Source organism: Papio anubis, chromosome 12 (assembly GCF_008728515.1).
Source record: "Papio anubis isolate 15944 chromosome 12, Panubis1.0, whole genome shotgun sequence".
Classification (NCBI taxonomy): Eukaryota; Metazoa; Chordata; class Mammalia; order Primates; family Cercopithecidae; genus Papio; species Papio anubis.
Genome location: NC_044987.1, coordinates 93,950,090 through 93,972,409, shown reverse-complemented (window position 1 = coordinate 93,972,409; position 22,320 = coordinate 93,950,090). Strand labels below are relative to the sequence as shown.

The window sequence follows — 22,320 nt, the reverse complement described above, 5'->3', positions numbered from 1 at the left end:
GTTCTCATACGCAAAATGCAGCTAATCATACCTCGTCTGTACATTGGTTGGAGATTAAATGAGTTTCTGTACCTCGAGCACCTGGCACAAAGTAGGGCACGAATACACGTCAGGTGCTATGATGAGAAGCGTCACTAGCTCTGTGGATAGGCTGAACCAGAAATGACGCTGGGCCTCAGTTTCCCCACTTGAAAATTTAAAGATGGTGACTATACTGATTCGTAAGTTCCCTTTCTGAAAACCTCTTTGATTCTTACCCTCAGAGAAAGAAAACAAACTCATATCAAACCTTCTTTTCTTTTTCACAATAACTGGGCATTTTCCCATCCAGCTTTGTAGAGCAATTGCCCTAAAGCTAAGAAATCAGATTGGGAACTTCAAGGCGAAAGAAAGTCTCTAAGTCCCCAGACCGGGTGGCTGGGGGAAGGAGGGGGGCCCAGGGCCCAGTCTCTTGTTTGCTCAAGGCTGGGCTTGTTCCTTGCTAGCATTTGCTCAACCACAAGCAGTGGAAAGGTTACTGTTTAACCCTGAAAGGGCTGAAGCTCAGAGCCCAGCCCATTTGCAAGGAGCGATTGGCCTTCCAGGCTCAGGGAGGACAGGCAGGGGAGGGCTTCTCTAAAATTCTTTCACAAGGATTTACCTGCGGGGTTGTTTCAAAGTGGTCATTTCAGTGGCAGCACCTGCCTGGGCCAACTATGCTTCCTGACAAACAGAAAGCAGGGTGGTGTGGAGGCTGAGCACGCAGGCTTTGGAGCTGGAGAGATGCAGACTCAGATTCCAGTTCCCCTGCTTCCCGTGGGTGACCCTGAGCCAGTGCCAAGTCTGTCTAGCCAAATACATTCTGTTCCTCACTTTCTGTACCTGATAAATGGGAATAATACCAAACTCAAAGGGCTGTAAGAATCAAATGAGGTCATGCACATAGAGAGCTCGGCAAGTAGTGAAAAAAAAAAAGAATTTAATAAATGTTGCAGAACAATATGGGCCAGTTCTCCACCTGTGGCCAAATGCCCACTATCCCCTCTCCTCAGGGCCGACGTCATTTTCCATCCTGACCTTCTGGAAGCATCCAGAACTTCTCCCGACCCGCAGAGATACCTTTAAGACTATGGGATGGCAGCTGCCCCATCGCTATCCTCCCACAAAAAGATGGCCTGTGCACAGCCCTGCTCCCTGCTGGCACTCCCTTTCCAAGGAAAAGCAGCCAGCATGGTGAGGGGCCCTTTTTTACAGGGCACATTAAGTGGTTTCCACTCATAAAAGAGTTTGTGTGGCTTAACCCTTAGTGAGTCAGAGTTCACTTGAGCTCACCTGGGCTTGTAAGCAAAGAAGGTCAGAATCTCCGACCAGGCAGGGAGCTGCAAGGAAAGATGTCCTCAGGGTGGGCACATGAGGTCCATGGCCAGTGTAGCTGAAGGCCTTTGGCCAAGTCCTACCCTCCTCTGAGGCACAGTTCTTCAGGTGTAGAGTGAAGACACTTGCCCCCAACGGCCTCACAGGACTGTTGAGATGGAATGAGATCATGGATAACAAATGTGACTTGAGAGTTGTGAAAAAGCCTTGTTATAACCAACTGACCCACACCCCCATATGCTAATGTAGATTTTCTATGGTATATAGTCATTGCTTTCTGGGGTATACAAAGCAACCCTTTTAATTAGAAAGTAGGGGAATTATTGAATGCTCTTATTTCAGCTCCCTACTTTACCTTCAGCATAGCTTTCATTATTTCTTAAAAAAAAATACCATCAAATGTGTGGAAGTAGAGATTTCGGAATCTGAGAATCCTGGGTTAGACTCTAGGTCCCATCTTTCAGCCATGTGACCTTGAGCACATTAACCTTTCTGAGCCTCCATTTCTCACACTGGTTTAGAAATGGGAGAGCTGGAGGGGATTGTGGGAGAGTATTCGTGTCTCCTGAGCCTAAAGGCTGTTTTGAAAGATAAATAATTATAGTGGGTCTAAAGGTGTCTTGTCTAGCCCCTGGCAAACATATTCCCTGTCAAAATCAGTTTCCTTTCCCCTCTTTAAACATTAATTCTCAAGGTGTTCCTCTAACACATTTTATTTCTTCCAGGATTGAATCCCCAGTTCAGAGCCTAAGTGAGAATGACTCTATCCTGGGAATCAAAAGGAAGCTGGGAAAAGAACTTGCTTCTCCCCATCTTCTGCTGGAGGCAGGACCCTCGGATTGGGAGGCAGAGGAGGAATCCTCAGTCGCCCTAGGTTGTGGTTAAAAGCAGAGTTTCTCAACCTCTCCACCACTGAAATGTGGACAGTCCTTTCTGTGGGGGCTGGCCCGTGTATTGTAGGATGTTTAGCAGCACCCCTGGCCCCTACCCTCTAGATGCCAGCAGCACCCCCTCCACACACACCATGTCCCCGAGGCAAAAACCACCCCCAGTGGAGAATACTGGTTAAAAGCTTGTGGAGGCAAACAGCTCAGGCTTTGCTCTTACTGATGTGACAAACTTGGGCTGTCCTTTAGCCTTCCTGGACTTCCATTTCCTCTCCTGGGGAATAGGCATAGACTTGCTGGAGGGTTAAATGAGACAAGGCACCTCAAAGGCCACAGCAGAGTGCCTGGTACCTATAGAGTAATTGCCTGATCTATGAAGGTTTAAGAGAATACACTGGGTATCAGAGCCACCTTTGTCTGTTCCCAGGTGGTATATATTCTGGAGAGGTAGTATAAATTATTACCTGGGCTATTAAAAACTGCACACATGCAAAGAAAAACTATACCTTTTATTTCAAACTCAAAGAGTGGAGTGTGACCAGGTACGGTGGCTCACGCCTGTAATCCCAGCCCTTTGGGAGGCCGAGGCGGGCGGATCACTTGAGGTCAGGAGTTCGAGACCAGCCTGGCCAACATGGTGAAGCCCTGTCTCTACTAAAAATACAAAAATTAGCTGGGTGTGGTGGTGCACGCCTGTAATCCCAGCTACTTGGAGGGCTGAGCCAGGAGAATCGCTTGAACCCAGGAGGCAGAGGTTGCAGTGAGCCGAGATCATGCCCCTGCACTCCAGCCTGGGCAACAGAGCAAGACTCTGTCTCTAAAGAAAAAAAAAAAAAGGAGTGAAATGAAATGTAGATTATCCCGAGATTTTTTTTCATATATATTCCCCTATCCTTTTTTATAGGTAGGAACAATTGGAGGGAACTGTGTTTGATTTTGAGTCACTACTGATTGTCCAGAGGTTGACATTTGTCCCAAACTTCACCTCTTTGTGTAAGACCCACAGTTGTAGGGCAGAACTGTACTCTTTATTTGAAGAGAAGAGCTACCCGATAGACTGAAGAACTGGCGAGTACATCATGCCAGGCTTCTTGCCAGGACATATTTAACCTTAGGCAGCAAGTCCCCTACAACGTGCCGTCAGCTCCCCTAACATTATGGGCCACTGGGGTTTGGCCAATCTGAAATTCTTTTTCCAGCAAGAAAGCACTGTTCTGTGCTGAATGACCACAGCCTGAGACATGGCAGGAAATAGGCCAGCCTCCGCCTCTCACTTCTTTTAAGGGCAGTTTCAGGTAAACACAAACTCCCACAGTGCCCTGAGTTGCTAAGGACTTGGACTACTTCTGCACCAGTCACACACAGAGACACATCCCAGCCCCCTGTGCCTTCTTCTCCTGGCTTGCTTTGTCGAGGGCTTGCTTCCAGAAAAGCACCACCCTGACCACCATGCACAGCCTTGACCAATGAAGGGGAGCAGGGAGAGCATTTGGTCTAACCTGAAAGTTTAAGAGTCTCCCATTTTGGCTGCTGGTCAGTAGCAAATATGGGCATAGCAGAAAAGCAGCCTAGTGGTGCCGCATGTCTTGAGGGAAACTCTTAAGCGAATAAGGGCTCATGATTCAAACGGCCAGGGTTGAAATCTTGGTACTATGGCTTGGTGGGCTATGTTGACCTTGGAGAATTTCTATCCTCTCTACCGCCTCAGTTTCCCCACATAACAAAATTCCACTTTGGAATGTGGAGCTGATAAGAGGATTAAATGAGATTGTTTGTAAAGTCACCAGCATAGCATCTCATATGTAGCAAGTGTCTAGTCAATCTCTATGCTTATTAGAAGTTCTGCCCATGAGTCTCTGTTTAAACTGTGTTGGCTGGCACTGGGGGCATCCTCATGGTAGGGGTACACTCCTCAGAAGCAAGATCATTGTTGGGAGCCCCAGGCTCTGGAGTTACATGGCCACAGTTCAAATCTTGGCTTTGCCAATTTCCTAATGGGGCAAGCTTGGACAAGTTATTTAACTTCTTGGGACCTGAGTTTCCTCATCTATAAAATAGAGATGATATGAAAAGCGTTGTTGAAAGACAACAATGAAATTATACCTGTGAAATGCTTGGAAAAGCATGACACATAGTAAATATTTGATAAGTGTTTGCTGGTTTTTAAATAATAATCATAATCATACTTGTAGTTTCTATTTTATTGAACACTTAAGGAGGAAATTAGAGCCAAGTTCATTTCAAGCAAGGCTTCAACGCTCTCTTATCCGTACTGTCTTCTCCAGTTCCAGCTGACTAGATCTTATGCCTCCCCACTCCCTATCCTGAGAGCTGCTGTGAAGACGCACCATTATGGCTGAGCTATAAACAGCGGGGCTTGGACCCTGCTTGCAGAAGCCATGATGTTTCCCTCTGACTGGGCACAGTTCTTACCCAAAGGATGAAAGCCATCCCTCCTGCCCCCCTTTCTCTCACCAGACACACTGTCAAGGCTGCCAAGAGCAGTGGTAAGGCATATGCTCCTAAACTCTGTGTTGTCAAAGGCTATGCACTCCCACATACCATGGCTGGTTTGCAGGTGCAAAAAAAAAAAAAAAAAAAAAAAAAAAAAAAGACCAGGAAGAGCAGCATGTCGTCTAAAACACGAGCCCCTGGCAGAGAACGGCTGACCGTTTCTCTATCCTCCGAGTCCCTTAGCACAGAGAATGCTCAAATACTGCAAAGAATACGGTTTGCTACTTGGGAGGCTGAGGCAGGAGAATCGCTGGAACCCGGCAGGCAGAGGTTGTGGTGAGCTGAGATTGCGTCATTGCACTCCAGCCTGAGCAAAAAGAGTGAAACTCCATCTCAAAAAAAAAAAAAAAAGAAAAGAAAAAAAAAGAATAAGCTTTGGGATTGGGACTGGGGTTGATAGGGACAGATACGCAAGAAGAACCCCTGGGCCACCGGCAGGGAGCTGGAACCACACATCCCAAGGCCCAGGAGGCTCTGCTCAGCCTTGGGATTCCTAACAAGCCCAAGGACTGCTCCACTGGCCTCCCTTCTTAAATATACAGAGCAAACCTCCCAGAAGAGACCAACACAGGCCAGCTTGGGCCTGCTCAGTTACAGGGAGGTCTTTCTTTTGCTCAGTGATGGGGCTATTTAGACTCAGGATTGAACACTTTAAAAATAATAATAATAATAACTATATTATAGTAATTAGGACTTACTGAATACTTAAAGTGTGCCAGCTCTGCACTGCTGGTTTAAACATATTATCTCAATTAATTCTCACAACAACTCTAGGAGGCATTATGTCATTTAACAGATGGCTTCTCTGAGGCACAAAGGAGTTAGGTGACTTGTTCAAGGTCACACAGTTTAGCAAGGGAAGAGAATTCAAACTCAGACTGTCTTGCAATAAAACCTGGGAACTTGACCACTCTCTGCTGAGAAGAGGGTACTTTGCCAGAGAAGACTCATTCTCATTTTGACCCCCATTCTAGACATGGTCATGGCATTCTCCCTGGACCATCTGCTGCCTTACACCTTTATCAAGTTTACATACATATTATATATATACACATATTCATATGCCTGCATATATACATGCATGCATATATAATGTAAATTATCCCCCTATGACTCAATAAAGTTATTTTAATTTTGTATTTGGGAAATAGACTGGTCCATAATTACTTATGCTTTACCTGAATCAGACCTCAGGCCAGAGAGCATGGTCTGCTCCTGCTGCAAGGGTGAAGGAACACTGGGAGCCACCAGGGCCACAGAGCAGATCTTAACCAGGGCTCACACCTGCGTTCCCTGTCCCCAGCCCCAGGGGACTGAGAGTCAAGGCCACCATCAGCCATCTTCCTAGCTCCCTTATTCATCCAACCACATCATCACCAAACTGCCGCAGAACTGGCTGCCATGTGGGCATCTTTACTCCTGAAGCCAAAGAAGCAATTAGTCCTTTTAAATAATTACTTTTGTGATGACAGTGATACCGACACCATTCTCAGTCCTTAAAGTTACCAGCAGGTAAATTCACAGCATTTGCCCTAAGGATGTTGCAACAGCTTACTGACTTCCTGTTTCAATATGACTGTCGTTTCAAAGGACCACTCCCAAATAAGAGAAAAAAAAAAATCATGTACATGTGAAAGGCAACTGAATATAATACAGACAATCATTTGTGTTTTTACAAATGAATTGAATTATGAATCAAGCTTGGGGAATGTATTTGATTCTCTTGGGATTACATCACAGATAATTTCATAGCCTTATAATGTGTTTTGAAACAGACATTTTTCACGTTCCCAGGGGCAACATCTGAAGTATTATTGCTGGGGTTTCAAGGGTTTTCATGACCAATAATGTGGCACTGGGAGGCCAAGTCTGGATCCATTATAGGTACAATTTATTGACTGTAAGCCATTTGGAAATATACATAGTATGCTGATCTTTATCAGTCTTGGTGTCAGACCCAGGCTAGGCGGCACATACTGACAGTGGCAGGCACCCAAGTTGATCAAAAGACAAGCTTGCCTAAGATGACCCCCAGGGCCTTTATCAAACCCATTCAGATATGATAAAGTAAGAATAGGGCAAGCTTCGGATTGTAAAAGGTCACAGAGGCTTTTGAGGCCTCAAAAGAAGCTTTGCCTCTCCTCTTCTTCTAAACATTTACATCTTCCTGGTTTTGCTTGTTTTCTGTGGGCCTCTGTGGACAACCTATCACTATGTTATTTGCCAACTTGAAATAAAATAGGTCCTAATGCTCAGTACCCCCATATTGTTAGAGTCAACAATGTTTGATTGCTGAAACCCAAGACCTCTAAACTAAAATCTGCATTTCTAAGAACCTCCCTTAATGAAGTCTTGAACACTCTCACCATTGAGATTTTCTGGTCTATAGACTCACCCACTTGGCTCCCTTCCCTTTCCCACCACAAGATGACAAACTCCAGGAGACACCAGCCTTGAAAGAAATGTCCATAAATGCAAGCAAGTCCTTATAAAGTCAGAGAAAAAAGATTCAATGTAGAGAATTCAACCTCTAATCCATCTGCAGATAGCCTACTGTTACATTATTTGCCAACTTGAATTAAAGCAGGTAATTGCTTAGTTCTATTAATACCAAATGGTCAAATTCAGCAATGATTGGATACTTAAAAGTATGAGTCTCTGAAGGCCGAACAGACAAATCTGGTCCCAGAATATAGCGCTTGCAGAGGATCTCTCTGATGGTTACTTCCATCAGGAGGGCCTCAAGGCTGGCCAAGCCACCCCTTACCCCATCCCACCCCCATCTCAGTCCTTCAAAAGATTACTTAATTACCCTGGACTTAACCCCTCATACCCAAGACAGTCTCTCAGCCTTTAGCAGAAGGAAACTATCACCTAGAAATGCTTATCCAGCCATTACAATATTGTCTCAGACCCTCTGCAATTCATATATATTTACCAAGTGTCTACTAGATTCCAGGCACTTTGCTAGCTGCTGGGGACACAATAGTAAATAAAACATAGACGCTGCCCTACCCTGATGGACTATCCACAAGGACACGGCTTCCCAAACAATAGTGGCTCCTTCCAAAATCATCTGAGCTCATTCCCCACCTCCTGTTGTGAATGGAATGGGGCAAGAGTGGAGAGAGCCAGGCAACCCTCTCTGGCATTTGAGAATGACCAACCTTGAAAAGTATTTCAACTAGTCTTAAAAGCAGGACCAATCCTCTTCTCTCCGGCAACCCCATGCCCTTGCCTTCACAGAAAACTCTGACTAGGACGTGGAGTTGGCAGACAGGATAATGCTTCTGGGTTTCACAAAGCAGCCTGAGCCAAAACCAATCTCCACTCAGGGCAGAATAAAGCAGTGGGTTGTCCGGATGGCTGAATGCCTCTCTCCAAGACAATGGTGTGTTTATGTGTAGGAGGGTCAGAAGCAGGTTGTTAACATAAAACCCACCGTAAACAGAGCTGTTAATTCAGTTGCTGGCAGGGGCTTCTGTTATCTTCTGAATACCTCCCAGAGGGTATAAGCCCTACCGTTTCATTTGAGTTGGCAGCAGAGTTATTTTTTTGCACCTGTTGCTCTGCTCCGATAACAACGCAGTTAAGCATTGATTTGTAGGAAAATAAACAGAAAAAGGCAAAGAAAGGCATCTGCCCAAACAGCCTGAGCTGGTTTGACTGAGTGTTCATGCCAATTTGTTTTTCCTATAAAAAACCAAAGAAAAACCTGCATTTTCAGTTTGGATGCTACATTTCCACTCCCTTAATATAAAAGAGGGTATCAAATAGGCCAGAGGGAGCTGGCAAGGCTGAGAAGCCAGAAGACACTGTACTTTTCCATTGGCTGGTTCTGTGAGGGCACTCAGGGGTGTCCAAGGTCTGCAGAGTGACATGGCCAGCCTCCAGCCAGCCCAGGTTCAGATCACAAATCAGATTAACAAGGGCAGAGAAAAGACTGCTGGGATACGATCGAAACCAAAACCACACTCTTCCAAATGGTTGACTTCCAAAAGTCAATACAGTTTAGGGAGTAGGTGTAGTCTCTAGGTTACCTCCTAAAGTGGAGGCTCAGTGTACCCAGATCTCAGTCTAGCTTCTCCCCCAGACATCCTACATCCAGCCCTGGGCAAAGAGCATAATTTGAAAACCCTTAGTTCCCAGTCCACAGTTTTCCCATCGCATAAATGAGGCTAGCCACACCTACCTCAGAAGCGGGCTGTGTAGACCCACTCCTCTCCTGCCAAGAGATTTGAGGTCTCAGGTCCCAGGTAGAAAGGGCCTGAGATGTGCTAGATGTGATTTCTGTCCTAATCCAAGCATCATCACATGCTCACTTCTCATTAATTTGTCAATGTCACATGATAAGCTAAGTCCAAAAGGGCCACAAGGAGTTAAACAAATCGCCTAAATGGAGATCATGAACAACATTAATTAAGCAATGGCATCAGCACTCAGCCTTCAGCACACACAGTCAGAGGGAGTTTTTGAATATCTCTTTTTGGCCAGGCGCAGTGGCTCATGTCTGTAATCCCAGCACTTTGGGAGGTCGAGGCGGGCATATCACTTGAGGTCAGGAGTTCGAGACCAATCTAGTCAATATGACGAAACCCCGTCTCTACTAAAAATATACAAATTAGCCATGCATGGTGGCATGTGCCTGTAGTCACAGCTACTTGGGAGACTGAGGCAGGAGAATCACTTGAACCCAGGAGGTGGAAGTTGCAGTGAGCCAAGATTGTGCCACTCATTCCCAGCCTGGGCAACCAAGTGAGACTCCATCTCAAAAAATAAAATAAAATAAAATAATATAATATCCTTTTTAAGCTTTGTAGAAGAAAGCACAATCAAGGCAACATGCAACATTTCCGCAGACAAATACCTTGCCCCAGTTTTCTGAGGGCCGTGGGGGGTTCATTACTACCAGACCACTGGCTTCATGGGGGAGGGGGGCTTATGGCAGTGGGGAATGGCCTCAGAAATGTTGCCTCTCCAGGAGCATTAAGAACTGGGTGTTCCTACGGGGGAGGGATATGACTGGCTGAGTGTTCCCAGGCATTCTTGTCATGAGCAGCGTAGGGAGTGGAGTGCATAGAACCAAATCGGGCAGCAGAAAAATAAAAGATTTAACAACACCTTTAGTTGACTGAAAAATAAATAAGACCAACTGTGCAGGAATGTGGGAAGGGTGGAGGACGGTAAGGGGTGGGGATTGGAGCCAGGGAGGGGTCAGGATGGACTAGGACAATGGATTGGACCATTTCAAGAGTCAAGTTTCCTCATAGGAAAAGACCAAGATGTTCAAGTCAAGGAAAGAGCAACAGCCCCCAGCTCAGAATCTTGAAAACCACATAATTGCAAAACAACAACAAAAACTATGACAGTGATAATAGTTCATATTTGTTGAGGGTTTAAAATGTGCTAGAAATAGAACTAGGCATTACATGAATTACCTCATTTAATCCTCACAATAACCCTGAATGTTAGTACTAATATTAGCACCATTTTACAGAGAGAGGTTAAGCAACTTTTCTAAAGATATAAAGCTAGCAAATGGACTGGATATATTATAATAAGTGTACTTGGGAAGGGGTGGGGAAAGCAACATAATTCTTTTGAAATTACTTGAAAATGGATCCTTGTGTTTCTAAGAGAAGGAGGATGTCTGTTAGGACCTCATACTTTCAATTTCAAAATTGAGATCCTTTAAGCACGGTTCCCACAACTTTTTCCCCCAAATATAAATAGGAGACATATTGATCATCCTTGTGCCCTAATACAGAAGCTCCCTTTCTGTGCAAACCAGTCTGGATGCTATAGAAACACCACTTCACAGCCACTCAAACCCATCTATCAGAACTTCAGTCTGGCTTCCCATTGGAGGCCCCAGATTGACTCAGGGGTTAGGATTGGCTGCCTGAAGCCACCTCAGACTTATTAGCCATGATAAAAGAGCAGCAATAACAGGAAGAAAAAAAAAAACTTGAAAAATGAAGGGTGAATTATGGCTCTCTTGGAAGAGCACCTGATGTCTTAGCCATCACAGATTTGTCCTGATGACAGGCTTGCTTGTGTTATGAACATCACTGACTGACCAGAGAAAGACCATGAAAATGTTATTGGGGAAGCCTGAATTCCATCCCAGAGACAAAGAAATTGAGGAAAAGTCTTCACTTCTTCCACCATCACTATGTCCATGACCCTGTTTTGAACAATGGAACAGTCTCTAAAAACCTAGCCCTAAAACACCACCAGAACTTCATGAGACTTATTTCATTAGCATCCTTGCAGCTCAAGAAGCAAATAACATCTGAATTTTCTCACAAGTTAGACGACCTCTTCTTTAGAAGAAGTAGAGTTTTCCTTTTATAGCGATAATCATTCAATAGCAGCAGGCAAGAAAGCCAAGTTTGTTTTTAGATCCTTCCTATGAGAACACTAGACTCATGGCATACCAGGTCTCATATTTCCTTCCAGATCAGACTTTATTCTGCTTCTCCTGGCTCACTGGTTTATGCAGCAAGCCCTCTGGAAAATGAAATCATGAAATTGCCAGCAACTCCCTACCAGAAAGGTTTTTCAAGGAATTAAATCCCTTCCAGGCAATTATTCAGCTATCCTTCCAGTTGTTTGGAGGAAACCTTTGGAGCTCAAACAAAACCGTAAAACTCACTAACTCAAAAATGACATCCTCTCTCCTCAACAGGCCGTAGCTTCCTACCAGAGGTTGCGTGGCTGAGCCTGATGAAAATGAGGAGGGGGCTCTCTGCAGCAGCTTCCCAGACTCCCAGCCCCGGGAGTTGTCATACATTCCATTTCACCACAACCAGAGGCAGGACCAGCTACATCATTTGCAGAGCTCAGTGTAAAAGGAACATGCAGGGCCCTTTGTTCAAAACTTATGAAGAATTTCAAGATGGCAACAGCAGAGCCTTAAACCAAACACGGAAACTTTCTAAGCATGGAGTCCTGTGGAACTGCACGAGTTGCACACTCGTGACATCAACCTTCTCCAAGGGGTCAGTAACCACATTGGCCTTCACCCGTACCCATGTTTCATTACCGTGGGTGGGCAGGGGTCTCTTCTGTCTTTGTTCCATGGACTACCTCCTGAGGTCGTTGGGAGGATTAAACTAAACATGACATTGAACAGGCCTGTAACCACCTGGCTTACAGCAGGCACTCAACAAATTACCATTATCATTCTTATTATCATCTTCATTATGCCAAAGTCTCTTCACAACTCCAAGGCTACCCATAGGCAGGAACATATGGGAAGATCATATTCCCCTTTTGGCAGAGACCATCTATCAACTGGTGCTGTTCAGAAGTCATTTCGTTAGTCGTGTGTGAGAGAATGCTGTAAATGAGGTGTTCTTAACCTTTCAACTGTACGATGGATCTGTTTTGTCATCTAGTGAGGCCTACAGGCCTCTTCTCAAAATAATATTTTTACATGACAAAGTAAAATATTATACGATTAAAAAGAACTTTGTTTTAAAAGACAACGTCAAAATACTTTTTAAAATAAATGCATGATATCACATGCTGGTGCAAAAGTAATTTCAGGGTTTTTAAATTTTTTTGAGACAGAGTCTCACTCTGTTGCCCAGGCTGGAGTGCAGTGGTGTGATCTCAGCTCACTGCAGCCTCTGCCTCCTGGGTCCAAACGATTCTCCTGCCTCAGCCTCCCAAGTAGCTGGGATTACAGGTGTGTGCCACCACCACACCCATATTTTTAGTAGAGATGGAGTTTCGCCATGTTGGTCAGACTGGCTATTTTTGTAATTACTTTTAATGGCAAGAACCACAATTAATTTTGCACCAACCTGATAACAATATATGTGCTTCTTCATTAATACATTAAATAAGAGTATCTACCTAGTGCAAATCTAACTTGATATCAAATACCCACATTTTGTGATATATGTAATAGGTGTAATAAGACATGAAAATGTGATTTCTCTTGGTGACAATCACAGTTGCAGTTAATACTACCATGGAGTTTTGCCTACATTCATATTGAAAGAAAATATTAAATTCTAGTTAGAGAGTATTGAAAATAAAGACGATTTTTTTTTACATCCAAGTTCACAGAACCTGAATTTACCCTTGGACCCCAGGTTAGGGATCCTTGCTGTTTTACTAATAACAAGAACTACTTGTTCAATTCAAATGGACTCTAGAAACCACATTTGCATGACCAGAAACCACATTTGCATGACCAGAAACCTCATTTGAATAATTTACCAAGAGGTAGACCCCAGAGTGCCTGGGCAAAAGAAGTAATTTTTTTCCCCAAAGCCTCTAGAATGCCCAAGATTCATGACCTCAGCATCAGTGGTCAGTAGACATCTGGAGGCTTGATCAAGAATTTTAGAGGTGGGCAATAGTATACTCACTCCTAAAAGCTAGTCATGTGAACTGCCTGGAGGAGAATCAGTATTTTCTGCAGGTCCCTATGTGCCAGGCATCAGGACACAAGGACAGGAACGTGCTGTGTACCCAATCACCCCAGGTCTCCCAGGACCTCCTTGGTGATGGTTTGCAGCTGACTCAAAACAAGGTTCAATTTGGAGGTCCCCTCTTAATATGGTTCATCCATCTCCCTGCTACCCACCTTCCCAGTAAAAACCCTATTGCATTTCTTTCCCAAGGTCACAGTGAAGAACCAACGTTGATCTCTACACACACACACACACACACACACATACACACACACAACCAAAATCCCGGAATTTAATACACATTCACTCTGACCCAACAGAAACTCACTGAAAACACCCAAATTGAAGATGTCCCTTAATGTCCATTCCACAAATTACTAATTTTTACTCACAAGGTTTTGTTCGGGTGCTTTCACATTCTTTGTTAATTTAATCCTTACAACAGCCCAGTGCAGTAGACGTTATTAACTCCATTTGCCAGATGAGAAAATTTAGATGCTACAGCTTATATAACTCACTCAAAGTCATTCAACTATCCAGTGGTAGAGTCCAACTTGAGCTCAGATATCTGGACTCTAAGTCCAGTGTTCTTCACACCACATCTCAGCAGCTTCCAAGCCATAAAATCTCTTAGCCTTCTACCCCTTCAGATACACATGCAGTCAAATTTTACTCCATCAACATTCCTTGACCCATGGCCTTCTGCCTACTGGAATTAAGATGACTAAAAGGTGAGCTAGTTGCACTCTTATTTTCTAAGTGGGCATGATCGAGACAGAGGCTGAATTTAGAGTCAAATCTAGAGTACACTGCAAAGACAAAGCAAGTTTTATCATTAGTCAGCGTCATGACAAGATTGAAAATTGCTCTCATCTTTCAGACTCTGCTCACCTTATTGTCCAGAATATATCATCGGCCATACTGAGGAGATTTTTTTTTAAGGTTCCTAAGAAGAAGCCTGGAATAACCTCCACAAGATGACCATATTTTCCAATCTCCATTACTCTATTCAAAAAGTAGAAGATCCTCTTCTTATTCCAGGAAAAGCTCAACAGACTTTTGGGGGACGTTGTATCAGGCTGAGAAAGGGCTGGACAGGCAACCGAAATTTTTTGAAGCCACAATTGGGCCAATAAGAGCCCACCCCCCAAGATTATTTATTGTGCTTCTGTGATAGAAAGTGGGGTGGAGAAGCAGCTATGAAATTTTATGTTCATAATTACAACAACATCAAAGAAAAAGGACATTGAGACAGGGTCATACAAAAGTAAAAATAAGTTGTTATGGTAAAATGGCAGGGTTAATGAAGTGGTCTATTAGTCTAAAAATCCAACTATTATAATAGGTATTTTGGTTTCTTTTTATTTTTGGCTTTGTTTTAATCAGAAAGCACATCTTGTATGCACTTATACTGGCCATATTTTAAATAAGTAGGCAAGTACCCCTAATAACAACTAAGATGTTTCTGAGTAAAGAAGTGAGGAAGGCTCCAAGGGCCAGGGTGTGCGGCAAGATAGGAGGAGGAGAGATAATGTGGACCAATTGACCAGAACAAGGGGCCCAGCCCTGTAAAACAAACCGAAGACAGAATGTGGTTAGGTGCTTGTGAAATAAGTTTTCATAGGAGTATTTTACAGGGTGTCTCTTTTAAAACAAGGTCAATTAAAACCCCAGGAGCCTCTTTAAATGGGCCACCCTGCTTGGTCCTGTTGCAAGTTCTGGTTTCTCCAGATACAAGGTTGAGGCTTTCTGGGTACATCAGGGTCTCCAGGTTAGGGTGCTCAATGTTTGGGTCAGCCACAGGGTCTTCCTCTAGGAGAAGTGAGTCCACATACATTCGATCTACTCAATAAGCCATGGATAATCAGTCAAGCAAGCTCATCAGTACCATACAAACTCAGTAGACACCATGAGTGCCTAAATGTCCATTTTCTGGCAGGTTGCTTTGGCGTTTTATGGAAGACACCAGTAGAGCACCTGCCCCTGTGCTTACATGGTTCCCTGCCATCACAAAACAGTCTGTTTCGTCCACTTCTACATTCCCACCAGCTTGAGACACACGAGGCAAATTGACACAGCTGGGATGTTGTCATGGGAGTGGATTCTAACATCCCTAATAAAGGCTCCAGGTGTCAGATCTTAGTACCTCCACTAGGTATAGCCCTTAGCCAAAATTCTGAAGGCCCTAAAGAATCCATTTAAGGGTTCTTGCTAACCTTTGCTGCCTTATCCTTAGAAGGCTTCTCCCACCTGTTCTCAGTTCTCACAGATTCGTGCTTATCCTGCCGACCCCCAGGCACTCCCACCACTCCCAATCACCACAGCCAAAGAATCTGAGGGTTAAAATGGATCTTAAAGATGATTAGGCTCAAACCCTTTTGTCCAGAGGTGGAAACTAAAGCTTGGCAAAGGAGAACGTGTGCTCTGGGCCACATCGCTCTGCCAGTGCTAGAAGACCAGTTCCCTAGACTACTGCCTGGGTACCGCCTCACATCCCACCTTCCCTGCACTGTGCTCCCATCACTCCAAAGCTGGAGTTCAAAATTCTTCAGGGAAGATTCTTAAATAAATATTTCCACCCCCCTCTGAAGTATAATAAACATTGTAGCAAATAACTCTGAGGGATCCCTGGAAATTTCTACTTCAGCACATCCTGGCTTCCGGACATCAATGCTGTTTAGCTTGAAACTATGTCCCACCCTAAGAATAGCTGTGGTGAGGAGCCATTCTCCTCACTGTACTGTTTGTTTCCTGCACAGCTTAGTAGCTTGGCCCTTTGAAACCTGTTCAATTTAAGTAAACACGTTTTTAATAACATCACAATTGTTTGCTCATTAGAACAAATCTATTATTTTAAAATCACATTCCTAAAAATTAGATCTGAAAAGTGTCAAATAAAGTTAATTATCTATGCCCTCCTTTCAGTTATACAGCAAGAGATTTAAGAGAACCTGGGCAAGGTGTGGCTGCCCTCCTGCATCTGTCTTCAGATGGCGATCCCTGCCACAGACCCGGCTTACCCAAGCTGAAAGCCACAGCGCCGCGTTCGGTTTCCCAGTAACAAAGGCAGGGTGAGAATGTGGTCTCTAGACACCCAGGCTACAGTGGAGCCGATGCCTCCCAACCAGGGCCCCACCCACAACAGAAATGAGTGTCACGTCAACTCTACCAGACAGCGTTCTTAACAAGAGAAATGGGCTGAAACGGCAGCAACACGGTATCCCTGAAAATCAGGTTCAAGCTTTAGATTGAGTTCCTTAAAACCACGACATTGCTTCTCAAGTGTGTTAGCAGATTCTGCCACGAGATTCTTGCTCGCCACCCGACCCCTAACCCAGAGGTCTTTGTAAATCACATCTGTATGAAAGGGCATAGAGATGACTCCATCTGGAGGAAGGGAGAAAAGACAGTAACTTCTCAATTATATAAACTTCTGTGTCTGTGCTTGATACTGTGACATGAAGCAGGGTCTTGCCCTGGGCTTTCAGAAAAGCAAGATGGTTGAATAATCACAACCCAGTGCTCAAATCCCCAAATTTGTGGAGATTGGGTGGGGCGAGGGCATGGGAAAGATATGGAGGAAATAAAACATCGCAAGATTGCAGAAAGTGAAATTCTACTTCCTTAGAAGTGAACTTTGGCCAAAAGCACTCACGTTCTGACCTGAGACCCAATAGGAGTTCCTTACAGTTTCCAATTCGCTAATTGAATTCAACCTAGTAAACCTTTTAACCTCTCAGTTTCCATTTTGTCTCATACCTTAAAGGAGTCAGAAAGATATTGAAAGAAGATCAGGGTAAAGTTGGTCAATTAATGGGAGCATTTAGGGTACCCATAAACATGGAATCGCAAGTGGGAATGTAATAAGGCTTTCCTGATGTCCACAAAGGTCAAAGACACTTCCATTGGGAGATCACATAATAGATTAAAAATGAAAACAATACGGCTAGGCACGGTGGCTCAAGCCTATAATCCCAGCACTTTGGGAGGCTGAGAAGGGCGGATCACCTGAGGTCAGGAGTTCAAAACCAGCCTGGCTAACATGGTGAAACCCCGTCTCTACTAAAAATACAAAACTTAGCCGGACATAGTGGTGAGCACATGTAATCCCAGCTGCTCGGGAGACTGAGTTGGGAGAATCACTTGAACCTGGGACATGGAGGTTGCATTGAGCTGAGATCACGCCACTGCACTCCAGGCTGGGCGACAGAGAGATACTCCGTCTCAAAAAAAAGCCCAAAAAGGATTGTTTGAATTTAACAAATAGGTGCTTTTTAACCAAAGAAAAAGAACAAATACAATTGATTTTGAGCCTTTCCATAACAAATGAGGCCTGAATCAAACACATCACCCTACCCACACTACCTTGAAAGGTCTTGATGAAGGCCACCGTCTTGCACGGTTATGTAAGAGAACTTACAGCGCAGCTATTCCCTCAAAGTGACTTTCATTTAAAATGCCTCTCTAAAATATTTTGGAAACATAGTGAAGTATTGTCTCCATTACATTTATTATTTTTTCAAGTTCAACTACAGACCTCCAAATGACTCTCAATTCGCATTCCATCATGGTTTTTAAATACCATTAGCCATTGGTGTGAAAATAGTGTTGTCTACGTGACTCCGTATTACAAGAAGATGGAATTGGTGAGTTATTTCATCGTCCCGGAATTTTAGGTCACAAAAAGAAGAAAAGTGGATCCTCTGCAAACTCCAAATGCAGCTATTAAAGTCATTCTTAAAATCTCTTAAGAGCCTTTTCTGATAGTATCTCCTAGCCATGAAACTCTTCCTAATAACGTATCTTCTTCTCTTCTGTTAGAAAGAAATTTTTCCCTTGACCCCAGTGGAATTAACACACAGCCACACAGAATCTCTAATTGCGCTTTTACACATTGAAAGACTATCTGAACACATCTTCACCTCCATGGCTGCAGAACCAACTCCTGAATTAGACCTTCCATCAGTAAGTTATTGGAATCCATTCACTCACTGTCTCGCTGTTACCAAGGTGAGTGCAGATAACCAGCAGAGGCCCCTGTGAACTTGGACTCAGAATCATACACTCTCCATCTTAAAAACACACGCTCCCACTATCCTGGGAGCATGGTAAATCAGCAAAGACGGATGGTGAAAATGTCGCTTTCTCACCTCAGTCTGATATTTACCAATAAGAAGTTAATTTCCCACTGTTCCCAGATCAGTCCACACTGGGGCTAACACTTCTCCACAATTTGTCCATGCAAAATCAAAAGAATCCCTGGCTTAGAAGGCATTTGTTACTGCTGAGTCACAACTGCCTGTCTGATCATAGTCTCCCAAAATGGAGTAAACAAAGGGTTAGTTTGTCCCCTTGTTATACAGTGAAGCCCTTTGCCAAAATTGATTTTTGTTTTTTCTGGATTTTTGTTTTTTTTAGATATTCAGCTCTCCCAATACCCCTGCCTGCCGTGGCTGCCTGGCCACTTTTTCCAGTGTGATTGTGTATATTCTTGCCTATTTCAAGCCATTTTCCAGTCCTGGAACATATTAAAAACAAATTGGCCTTTCCCTATAGCTCATGAGTCAGAAAAATTACCAGCAGAAGATATCTCTAGAAAGCGAGATGGTGTACTCTGAGTCCTAACAGCTACTTAGCCAACCAGTTCTTCACTGAGCTATATCAGAGCCACCTATCTCTAGCTGCCTATTTGTTTCAGAAGAATTCAACCCAGGGGAATGGTTTTGCCACATAGGCATAGGGAAGCAAGGGGGCTTTTAAATTCACAGAGATTAGAAGTCCAAACAATGCAGGAAATTCACAGATAATATCCAAAGTAGCCAGCCTGCCCTCCAAAATAAAATTCTGATTTGACCCAGTGAGGTAAGCCCAGGTAAGGTGAGCTTCACTTCCTGCCAGCCGTCTCCAAGAGTCTCTTCTAGTTTCATCTGTCCGGTTTAAAGCAGGCTTCTCTTTCCACTCAGGTGTTTGGATTCCAGACTCAAAAGAAGTTTTAAAAATCAGGACTTACCTCATTTACCTAAAGATTCTGGGTGGGAAATCCAATAGCTGTGGCTGATGGAGGGGAGGCAGCAGGCTGCAATCTCACCAGCTCCTACAGGGATGGGGCACCACGGGCGTTATCAAGTCTGAGCCCTCATCAGAGTGAAGATAAATGCATATGACAATAATTTTAAATCATTTTGTAGGATGTTAAGCAATAAGCTACCAACCGGGAATTCCCTAAGTCACTTCCCCCTCTTCTGATTGGCTACCTAGCCCTTTAAAAAAATAAAATAAAGGATTACAAACATTGGCTCATTTGCATTTGGCCAACTCACACGTTAGTGTTCAAACAAAACAGGTCTAACCAGGTAATGCCTGTGTCTCAAGAACAGAGAGACAACCTGTTAATGGATGAGGAATTGATTTGGTGGTGACTGTTCTTTTCAGCTCAGAGGCTGTTTCAGGTGAAAAGCACCCTGTTCACCAAAGACACCATCAGGAAAGGGGAATGTAAAAGCAAAGTGAGTAGAAGTTCAAATCTGGAGGAGATGATGGTATAGGGGGGCCCTCTTAAGCACCTGTCTCATTTATTAGTCTGTATTTAGTCCACCCTGCTTTGGCATCAAGATCTTTGCCCTAGCTGTATAAGTACCAGGCTCTGAAGGGGCTCCCAGCAAGTTCCCTCTCCAGGCACCATGACTGCCTTCTTGACAGAGACTCTTGGCAATTCAATGGACTTTGAAAAGCCTATCTCCCCTGGCCCCAGGTAAGAGCCTTGAGAGGTTTGAAAGGGAAGATCCTGGGAGGGAGGGTCCCTTCTGAGGAGATGTTCAGGTCAAGCAGTCAACTCTCAAATATGCAAGAGCTGATTATCCGGTTGGTGGATTATCTAGGTTCTTCACTTCCTCTTGACACTTACATGATCTTTTTAAAAAGTTTATTGACACTCCCTGTAGGAGTTAGAGATGAGAAGACCAAAATGCTGAAACTGGAAATAAAAAAGCAGAGTTTGGACAAGAAGAAGGTGGAATATTAGGGAGGATCTACAGATTTAAATACCCATGCAACCTCTATTCCCTTGGGCCAAGGGACATTTGGGGAGTTACCTGTACCTGCTTCACTGGGTCACAAATGTACCTTCTTTCATATGGGTGAGTGACTGCTCCTAGCAAAGAGAAATACACCCCCCAACCATTAACTTTCTCTATCGAACCTTCCAGGACACTGGCCTGGCATGAGCAAAGTGTCTAAGCAGATTTCTTTGACTCAACGGGGCTCCCCTTTGTGGGAGAGGGAAGGGAAGTTGAGATTTGGCAACGAGATAAAGATTTTGTGATCAAAACCAAGAAATCCCTTGGGTTAAAAAAAAAAAAGAAAAAAGAAAAAAGTTCTGCTTATGGGCAAAGGCTGACCAAATAGAATAAAAACTGGTTATTATATTAAGGGGGAACAGTGAGTGAGCAGTAGTATTAGTCTTTTCTTACTTATTTTTCTAGTTTCAACATGAATTCGGAGGTTTCTGAAAGTGTAAAAGACTCAGTGGGAGGACAAGGGTGGACTTGGGAAGGTCTTGGAAGCTGGGCAGGTCTTGAAGAAGGTTTTGAGGCTTTGGGCAGTGCAGTTTAGGGGAGTTCTAACAAGCCCCTCTGCCTCCCTAACCTGCCCCAGACATTCCCACCCTTTCCTACAGTTCAACCCTGTGAACTTGCCAAGGGCCCTGTAAAAATGCAAATGTAAACCCCGCCCCACACACACACTGATAAAAACAACAAATGTCATTATTGCCCATTATCACATTAGCCCCAATTAGTCTATCAGTTCCAGATCTGAGAGCAGGGCCCTAAGGGAATGGCCTGCTGGAGTTTTGCTTGAGAGACAAATCAGGCACAACCTGAAGTAACTACATTCCACCCACTGCAGGGCATTTGTGTGTGGTGATGGTGAAGGGGGGTGGGTGGGGGGCACACGTGAGAAAAGGGAAGCATTAGTGCTAGAGCCCGAGGGACTCCAGGGAAACAAACTTGGCCTTCTTTACCCCATTGCCTGAGATTAACCTGAGACAGCAGGGTGGGAGTAGAAGGGGTAGGGTTGTGTGGTCAAGAGGTAGTGAACTTCAAATGCAACCCTAAAAGTGATGTGGCTCTCTGACCCAGTCCCAGTCACCTTTAATTATAGGCCCTTTAATTTCTAGCTGAAGAATTCTGGTTAACTCTCCATTTCTTTATCCACTTGTATTTAGTCCATTAGATTGGAGGACTCCTGAGAAGAGTCATATTGGGGTGGTAATGGTGGGAGGGGAGGGAAAGATGTCACCTCATACTCACAAGCCACTTTATTTGTGGAGGGTTTTTTTTGTAAATAAAGTACCTAAAAGTGTGCCTGCTACTTAGTGGGTACTTATTAAGTATTGATTCTTCTTTTCACTTGGGTCTTAGTTGAAACTTCCAGAAGAAAAACAAAAATGAAAACAATACTCCTCTCCCCCAACCTAAAAAAACAAAAAGCTAGAATTGCAGGTATATTGCATCCATAGGGAAAAGTCCTCTGGAGTTTGAGGTCTTTCACCCTACTGCGAACTTCAACAAGACAGCACTGGCAACAGGGATGGATAGATAGATAGATAGATAGATAGATAGATAGATAGATAGATAGATAGATAGATAGATAGATAGATAGATAGATATGATGGGATGGGATGGATGTCTCAAGGCCTTCTACTACAAGTCTCAGATACATCAAGTATGTTGTTTATGGATACGAAGTTTAAAGTATGATCACAAAATCATCAAACACAGCAGATCCTTTATATGGACACATTGTAAGTTCTCGAGGACTCTGGCAAGAGAGACACCAACACTTGTTCTGTGCTCCTGGATTCTCTGGGGGGCTGATAAAGACATAGCAAAGTGAACAGAGTGATAAACAAAGCTGATTGTCTTTATTCTGTGGAAGGGAAGAATCAAGAGTGAGAGGCCAAGCAGCTTGCCCTCAAATCAACTGAAACAAACTCTAGAAACCCAATTACTCTGCATAGAAATCTTTCTGGTCTTTCCTACAGATCAAGGCCCGATCACTGTCTCCAACCTGTGCATAGACACAGAGCCTTTGAGTCAAGTCCTGTGCTGGTCCCCACAGAGGAAAAGGGGAAC

At 43.9% G+C, this 22,320-nt stretch overlaps 1 protein-coding gene across 5 annotated transcripts in view; it reads right to left on the bottom strand.

Annotated features, from left to right (window-relative positions):
* Positions 1-20,546, bottom strand: part of EHF (ETS homologous factor) — a 43,449-nt gene extending 22,903 nt beyond the window's left edge. The window contains exon 1 of one of the 5 annotated variants that reach the window (XM_021925921.2): positions 19,197-20,546. Coding sequence is in view for 1 of the 5 variants with exons in the window: in XM_003910044.5 (XP_003910093.1) it covers positions 7,922-7,984 (63 nt within the window). In the remaining 4 variants the exon portion in view is untranslated. The other 4 variants (XM_009186318.4, XM_003910047.5, XM_009186319.4 and 1 more) reach the window with 4 other exon arrangements.
* Between the last annotated feature and the right edge of the window lie 1,774 nt (positions 20,547-22,320).